This window comes from Zeus faber (assembly GCF_960531495.2).
Source record: "Zeus faber genome assembly, chromosome: 1".
Lineage (NCBI taxonomy): Eukaryota > Metazoa > Chordata > Actinopteri > Zeiformes > Zeidae > Zeus > Zeus faber.
The window spans coordinates 45,753,768-45,762,815 of NC_137193.1; the positions used below are offsets into that span (position 1 = coordinate 45,753,768).

At 47.6% G+C, this 9,048-nt stretch overlaps 1 protein-coding gene across 1 annotated transcript in view; it reads left to right on the plus strand.

Annotated features, from left to right (window-relative positions):
• Nucleotides 1–1,089, plus strand: part of LOC307238710 (C2 calcium-dependent domain-containing protein 4C) — a gene marked incomplete at both ends in the record, with an annotated part of 1,266 nt that extends 177 nt beyond the window's left edge. Inside the window, one exon of the mRNA XM_080011821.1 lies at nucleotides 1–1,089. This exon is cut by the window's left edge and continues 177 nt beyond it. Coding sequence (XP_079867947.1) covers nucleotides 1–1,089 — 1,089 coding nt within the window.
• Nucleotides 1,090–9,048: the final 7,959 nt, after the last annotated feature.

Here is a 9,048-nt window from a genome sequence, read left to right on the forward strand (position 1 = left end):
GATGTGAAGCCCAAAGAAGGACTGCGGCCGTCCGCGTCGGAGCAAGCCATCGGCACCGGTAAGAAGATCAGCGCCCCCCGCAGCCCCCGTCTGGTTACCAAGCTGGCGGGAGACACCAAGAACCTGCTGCGAGCCGCAAACCGCCACATCATCCAGATAGAGAGCGCAGACGACGTGGTGGCCGGAGACACCAATGCAGACCCGCAGTCGCAGACCGCCATGTCGCTGCCCTACGTTCCAAAAACCCAGACCTCGTACGGTTTCGCCACCCTGAAAGAAAGCCCCCACACCCGACGCAAGGAGTCGCTGTTCCACTGCGAGCTCACCAGTCCCATCACTTCTCCAAACTCCCAGCGGAAGGGCCAAGGGAAGAGCGGCGGCAGCGAGGGGGCAAACCACCTGAACCCGGCCGACTTCAACACCTCGCACATCAACCCGTACCGCTACTTCAGCGGCGGGGAGAGCGACACCTGCTCCTCAGCCGAGTCCTCCCCCTTCAACTCCCCCCTGCTCTCCCGCTCGGCCTCCCTGCTCAAGATCTTCACCCACGAGACGCAGGCCAAGGTGGTGAAGGCGAAGCGGACTTTTGCGCGCCACAGCTCTCTTTCCACCGACGAGTGCAGTTCGGCCGAGCCGAGTCCCAACGTCCAGCGGCGTCTCCACATGCCGTCCATCCACGGCGCTGCAGGGTCTTCAGACCACGCTCTGCACCAGGAGCACACCATCAACCTGCACAAAGGAGGAGCGGTGAGGATCAACGCCAACTACGACGCCAGCACCGCCCGCCTTCGTATCCGCGTGTTGGCGGCGGAGAGCCTCTACGACAGGCTGTTTGACATAAAGAGCATCAACTGCTGCGTGTCCGTGTACCTCAACCCGGGAAAGCTGCAGAAGCAGAGGAGCAACATCATCAAGAACAGCCGCAACCCCGTGTTCAACGAGGACTTCTTCTTCGACTCGGTGACCTCGGCCCAGGTGAAGAGCCTGGCGGTGAAAATTAAGGTTGTGAACAAGGGCACCAGCCTGAAGAGAGACACGCTGCTGGGGGAGAGGGAGGTGCCCCTCACCAAGCTCATCACCGGGACTTAGGAGGTCAAAGAACGGTGTAGAAAGCAAAAGTCAATACTGGATGGTGGTTGGAATTGTTCTTTGTGTGTTTGTCCTGGTTCCTTTTTTTTTTTTTTTTTTTTTTATGACTGGAAACCATGAACACAAATATGAAGGGATGGTTAAATGGAGGAGGGGGAGGGCTGGGGGCTTTCAAGGAATGAAAGGGATATGTTGTAGAGGAGGAGAGAAGTGTTCTGATGCAGGAATAAAGAGTCTCTGTGTCCACTAGATCAAAACAGGCTCAGAAAAAGACAAGTTTTGGTGAGTGGATGATTATTTATTTCATTTTAGGAGCCCCTTGTAAGACCTCGTCCCCTCCTCGCGACAAACGCTCATTACACATATTGACCCCCGCAAACTGAACTCCTTGAGCACGGGCTGAACATTCGGAGATGAAAGCCCAACTCTCCGCACGTCTTCGCCAGCTGGCTTCCTCAGCCCGCACCGCTTTACTTCAGAGATCAAAGGTTGGAAGATGCCTGTGCGCATCAAATTGTCTCCTCCCTGTCTCTGCTCATCTGTGGTGTGTGTGTGTGTGTGTGTGTGCGCGCTTGCGTGTGCATGTATCACACACACACACACACACACACACACACACACACACACATACATACGCGTTCCTGGGTGGCATGATTGTATAAATGTAGTATGACCTAAATTCACAATAGTGCAAGATGTGATTGTACAATATACTGCTGTTTATCTGGCACAATAATTCTTTTGTGGGTCGTTGTTTTGAAGTGGCACTACATCCTGATGTGCAAATGATCCTTTAATCCCAGCTGCCGCTCTGCTGCGTCTCATATGTGACGAATTAAAACTCTGCCATCATTTGCATGCCATGAATATGTTAATGACGTTTCATGTGGTTCATGCCGTTCTCAAAAAGTTTTGATGAAGCCGAAAAAGCCTTACTATCGTGTGTCCAATTGAGATTGATTGAGCGCATGGCATTTTGTCCCGAGCCGTTGAATGTGGTTTTTATATGTAAATTATGTGGAATTTGTACTGCTCTCTTTTTGTATGTTTTTGAAATACGGACTGTGTGTCGTGTTGTATTCGTAGTGGGCATATCTGTACATGTGCATTAATTGATGTGGCCTGTGTGTGTGTGTGTGTATGTGTGTGCGTGCGTGCGTGCGTGCGTGTGTGTGTGTGTATGAGATGCACAATGCAGCTGGACATGGATGCTGATGAGATGCAGCGTGTCTGCTGTCTTCCAATCATCGCATGACAGGTCATTTTAACACCCCCCCCCAACACCCCCATCTTCCCCCATGGGAGTCGGAAAGGGTGAGGATAAAACACAGGAAAACAATAATAAGTGTTTTGACACAAACAGCAGCCCCCTCCTCCCGGGGCGCATTCTGCCGTCCTTCTAAAGGAGTAGAATAAATTGCGTGTGATTGCTGCCTGAAGTGTCTGGCGGAGGAGAGTCGCTAAAGAAATCAAATTAAAAGACTTGAGCGCTCGCATCACTCCGACTTGCACCGAGGCACTGCAGTGACAATAATCACTGATTTATTTTTTTATTATGAAGATCTTGATCGGAGAGTTTGCTTTTCTGAGGGGGCTTGTGTGTGTGTGTGTGTGTATGTGTGTTGGAGGGGTAGGGGGGGGTGGGAGGGGTGGGGGGGGCCTGTAGCAATTCAACTGTCCTGCAACCATCCTGCTATGTGGACTTTATATACCGGTGTCGTGGCCGTCCTGGGTGGTTTCGTTTTGGTGTGGAAGTACCTGATACGTTGTAAAAAAAAACCTGTTGCAGAATTGAATCATGTGCAAACAAACTGGATTTACAGGATTTGTAAATTGTTTTTTTTTTGTTTTTTTTTTAATAATCTTAATGGTGATTATGAGCGCATGAGCATGCGCACACAAAACTTTTTGTGGCCAACCCCTGGTCCCACGTAGCATGTAGCATTAAGGTCAAATTCAGTCTATTTTATTTAATTGTACTAATACCGGGTCAGCTCCTGCTCTGGTTCTATGTTCTAGAAGAATTGCCGCTGTTACCCAGGGGGATGTGGAAATGTTTTGTAAAAGGAAATTACATCTGAAATATGGGTGATGTGTTTGGGGGATTGCCTATTTCAGTAACAGATTGCTCTGTCCGCTGTCCCGCCTTCTATCATTGGAAAGATTTGATATGCAGGGAAAAAAAAAGATGATAAAACTATTCCAGGTCGGTCCAATTATCTCAACACTTATGTCTTGGCGCTTTGCCGCGCTCAGATGATCTGTGGCTGAGAAGGAGATTTAGATTTTATGAGTGCTGATGTTTTGGTCACATGTCTGGCCAACCTTTATATGTCATACAGCAGCGCACCTCACCGCCATCCTCCTTTTGGCCATCGCTGTCATTCTGCCAACAGTAATTTAGATCTTAATTTACGGAGCCTAATCTCCACTTTAATTATCCGCTAGCTTGTTATCTATTGTTTAAACAGCATTTGAGAGCGACATTTCAACAAATACACAGGTTTCTATTTATAGTTAATTGGCCTTTGAGGTGACGCCTGTGCTCGGATTATCTGGTTTGACGTAAGATTGAAGCACAGGTTCAGTCCTGCTGGGACTTCATCAGTTCAAATCACCCCAAACTAACAGTTTAAATCCCATATTCAGTAAAAGTAATGGACTGGATTTCTGCGAGGTGATGAAATATTCACCAGTTAGCGGAATGTTTTATTTCGAGGACCCCACTCCTTCACAGGCCGATGGTGTTTACTCCTTGTCTACTACAAAGGTTTTAAACTGGGTGCAGAGTGACGGCAGGACGGGACTGTGTTTCGATGGATTTAATGCGGCTTTTGGCTACTCGAACGCTACACCCTTATTTCATTCCACGGAGTAATTAGCAGAATTAAGTTTCCCATTATCTCTAAAAACCAGCACCTCTCTCTGGACTCAATAACTTTTTTAAATTAAATATGTCTTGCTGATATGAGGCTTGAGCGGCTCTGGTGTTAAAACTAGTTTGGGAGATTTAGAAGAGCCTCATTACGGGTGTGTGTGTGTGTGTATGTGTGGAGATGATGAAATGTGTATTTCACATTTGATGCAATGTACGAGCGCTTTCCTTTCATATGCAGAGTCTTCCTGTCCAAGAAGTTTTACTTCTTTTCTTTTTTACTCCACTGGAAAACAACAATTTAAATGTGCCAATCCGTTACTTGACACTTTCATCTCTCTCCAGAGGTGTTTTAGATTGATGGAAGAAGCTGGTTTCTACGTGTTGCCGTTTGGTGTGTGGGTTGCTGTAAATGTGACTGTGCTTTTACACGCTGGTGTGTGTTCTTCATAATGAAACAATAGACACATGAACCTTATGAACCCTGCTTTAATTATTGTGTTAATTGCTCTGTGTGTGTGTGTGCGTGTGTGCGTGTGTGTGTGTGTGTGTGTGTGTGTAACGCTTTAATTAAAAGAAGAAAATAATCCTTGCTTCTGTCAGATATGATGTTTTTTTTCCCCCCAGGCCAACATGTAACTGCAGTTAGATCCTCAGCCCCCGACTCATCTTACCGGCCCATTAAGATATCCCCTCTCGTTGTCTAATTACCTAATCTATCATCTAACTGAAATACACCGGCTCCCTGAAACTCAAAGTAGACCCTGCTAATGATGCCTGTCCAGGACACACACACACACACGGAAATATTAGTATTCATAGGCATTCTTCCTAAATGACTACATGTGTTTGACATGCCAGCTGCAAGCAGCAACAATCAGTGTCTCAGCCCTGCCACACCATCTTAATTGGCGGGTTATGATAACGATATTATAAAACTCTGCCCATTAGCTCTGGGAAGGTGGAGACGGTGCGGACACCCTGTGGGTCAAGAGCAAGAGGGAGAGAGAGAGAGAGAGAGAGAGAGAGAGAGAGAGAGAGAGAGAGAGAGAGAGAGAGAGAGAGGGCGAGCGGGTTGGGCTGGGCTGGGCTGGGCTGGGCTGGGCTGGGGTGGGCTGGGCTGGGGTGGGGTGACCTGGCCCGGTCGAAAACAGCTGCTGTGGGAAAAGGTCGGTATGTGCATGGTAACTGTTGCCAATTTGTGATGTTTCTCAATTTGTTACACATGAAAAACACCCAATTCATTCCAGGTTCATACAGTGCATCCATGTCCTTCGCCCAACAGCAGCGTCCACGTCGGCATAGAGACTCCACACAGATACTAACACTCGTACCCATACCCAAAATACTCCAAAGTCATATGCTCGCAGGCAAACAGGGGAGAGTCCGGAGTGTCTGCGCTTAGCGTCCGTGTTGCCGGGTCTGATTGCATGTCTCCAAACCACACCGCATTCTTACTGTGGGGAAAAACAAAACCTAAATGACATCCTGGTCCTCCCTTGATTCGTCTGATCCCCACAGCTGAGCGGCCCCGGGATGGGAGCCTGCAGCGGCGGCTTGACCACGCCCCCTTGGCCCGCCGTTTTCTAGTACGCACTTGTATTCTATACAGTGTGGCTGGATCTAATATATTACAGTTCATTACAGACAATCAATATTAATATTATTATCAATATTAGAGCTATGAGGGAAGGATGCAATAGGCAGTTGGTCAGTAAGAGATGTTGTAGTTCTAATTTGTTGCTGTAGAGTATTGATGGGGTTTCAGATGCTGTAGCTCTGATCCTGCTATTACGACTGGAGCTAGGAGGGACCCAAACGCACGACACAGAGAGACGGGAGGCAGACGAAGGATGTTTATTAGACCACACGGTGGAGATGGCCGAGGGGACACGGTCAGGTAGGACGGAGCAGGGCAGGGCAGGGCAGGGTAGGGATGATGATGACCGGGAAGGAGGGGTCCAGGATCCGGATGGAGGGGGACGGACAGACTTAGTCGACGAGAGGAGACAAGCAGCTTAGGGGAAGACGAAACAAGGAGACATTATCTAGGAACTTGGAACAAGCGCAAGGAGCTAGAAACTGGGAACTGGGAGTACAACTTGGGTAAGCTAGTTGACGGTCTGGCAATGAGTGACTGGGGAGCTGGAGAATAAATACTGTGTGGGTGATGATGGTAATTGATCCCAGGTGTGTGAAATTGGCCTAAGGGTGGAGCCGCGGATGGGTCAAGAGCGGCCTCTAGTGGTGCTGGGAGGCCGTGGGCCTAACACCTGCGCCTGATGGCAGTGAATTGGCAGTGAATTGAGACGTGGAATTGTATGAATTAGTGGAAATACATGGCATAGGTATGAGGGAGGACGACTACATGAGAGGCATCAATGGCCCTGATTAATACAAAGTCAACAGTTCTACCACTCGTATGCGTCGACCCATGTATTGACTGTGGTCTGGAGCAGCTATGGATTTCGGTCTGAATGGTAACAGAAACACCACTTCATGTGGTTATATCCACCCCCTACGTGTCTATCATCTTATGGGAACTGAAAACAAACAAAGAAAAACGAAATATAATACAAATTCTGTACTTTGCAGCGGGCTCCTCCTCAGCTGCATTCCTCGATTAAGAGTTCGGGAGAATTTTTGGTGGCTGTTGTCAGAGAGACTCATCCACCCTGTCTCCCTTTGTCACCTGCTTGCTTGCTCGCTTAGCCTTCATTGCCGAAGCGTTTGCCTTTTTCTACCTCAGACCACCCCCGAGGAAATGGTATCTAATTACTGACTCTCTCTCTCTCTGCGCTTCAAGTAACGGTGAACGCACAGAAAATGGTCTATTCTGCGTCAGTGGGCACCTGATGTTCCTCAAGAAAACTAGAACCCCCACCGGGATACCCACTTCTCCCCATTACGTTTGTCAAATGACCCCCCTGGGTTGCTATGGGAACATTGGGACAATGGTTTTATTAGCATAGTTCCTTCCAGTCTTCTATGCTCAACTGAATTTAGGTCTCAAGTGCAATCTGTGACCAGGTCTGGCGAGTGTTTCATGGGCGGGATTGGACGCCGTCGCGTACTGAACCGTCCAATGAGACGTTGGCGTTGACGGGGTCAGCGTTGGTCTGGCAAACAAAGGAGCAGGCGTGAATCATTCGCTTTGCTGACTGAAATAGACCATTCCCCCGATCTGAAGGCTTAGGGTGGGTCTCCTGCCTTCCCTCTGGACTGGATCACGGCGCTGTGACAAGCCTCAGCACCAGCAGCCATTATCTCCAGGGTTCCTCTCACAGCACTGTCTCTATGATGAGAGCTCTAATCAACACAAGATGGATTGTAGCGCTACCCGTGAAGCAAACAACAAATTATGTGTGACACTACAGATGTAGCATAAATGCTTACTGCAGGTGCGTTGTTTTTAAGTGAGGAACCAGGATCTTACAAGTATCTGTACAAATGAAGAAGGCATATTGTCAGTGTAGCCTTGGAAAATTGTATCACTCAATTATTTCAATTGCGTGGCACAGTGCATCCTGACATTTACATTAACTGACATTTGACTTCACTTAACGTTTTATCAAAGGCGCGATATTTTGGAGAAAAGTTTCAATGATGTGTGTGTTGAATAATAATAAAAGAGCAGGTTGGGTTTTGTTTGCCACGAGTTAACACTGAAATGAGAAACGCAGCCTGCTGTAATTATATAGGATGGCAATTTGAATAGCAATACTCAACCCCACAGCCAACGCCAATCACTCGGCACAAACCTGGCTCTCTTGCATACACACCTACTTTTCTCTCCTTCCTCCTCTCCCTCCCTTCTTCCTTCCCTCCCTCAAATCTCTCTCTGCGTCTTTCTTCTCCTCTCTCTCTCTCTCCCGCTTTCTCCCTCTCTTTCTGTATCTCTCATCTCATTCTTTCACTCTGAAGCTACTCTGCACTGCGGTTGCCATAGTAATTCCAAAGCCAATAATAGCCCTCAACCTTTCCTCCCTGAAGTCATGGAAGCTGGGGAGGAAAATTGCCCCAATCGAATTTGCCCTCCAGAATACAGGTTGTCATTGCAGCCGCACAGGCAATGCTCTGGTCTTGGCTCGGTCCAGCCCCCTCCCAGAAGCCGAGCTGCGTTTCCTCCTCCCCACAGCCAGCGGAGGACAGCATTATAAATCAATTTACAAACTGTGAGAGACCTCCGGCCGCGAATGAAAATGTACAGTGGCAGATGAAGGCTATTGGAAAGCGCTTCTGGCTGCCACAGTGGTCAGACACTGGCAGCGTCTAACGAATGGACGGCTGGTACTGGAGTAACCTAATAGTACGTGTGTGTGTGTGTGTGTGTGTGTGTGTGTGTGTGTGTGTGTGTGTGTGTTGTGCGTGTGCGTGTGTGCGCGCGCACGCATTTAGAATTGCAAGGGGTTTTAGAATTACAAGCTTTTTGGGTCGCTGGAAAATGGCAGAAAAATAAACAAAGGGTTTTTTCCAAGTCCCCAAGCGTACATTCAGACGTCTCATGAAAACGACATCATGACAACATCAACCAACTTAACCAGCGTGCTGATATCTGCTGATGTCTTTGGTTCTGAAAAATCCAGATTTTTTGTAAAATGTATTGCGTTATTTATTTATTGCAGCAGTTGGTTTCCCAAGATTTAGGTTCATAAAGATTAAATAAATAAATAAAAATACATATGTACACTATTACTTACCCCCGCCCACTGACTCACTATGATTAGCTGTGGAGACGCAATCATTTCTGGACGCCTCGTCTGAGCTGTCACTGAGAAAAAATGAAAGGCATGAAAATCTGTATTGTTTTCTTATTATGCAAATAAAATGGGTGCCACTTCTATCCACAAACGTGGATAGAAGCCAAAAAATGAAGGTGACTTAATGAACTAGATCATCAACCCGCTGTAGCTGATCCAATCGGCCGGTTGTCACCCAATCGGATGCTTTTCTTAAGGAGATATCAAACGAAGGGAGTGATTATGTTGTTGATCAAAGAGAAAAATTGTTAATTTTCTCCAACCGAGTGATAGCACTCTGAGTGTTGTTCCGGCGATTATTCAATCAAACATGTAAACAAAGTG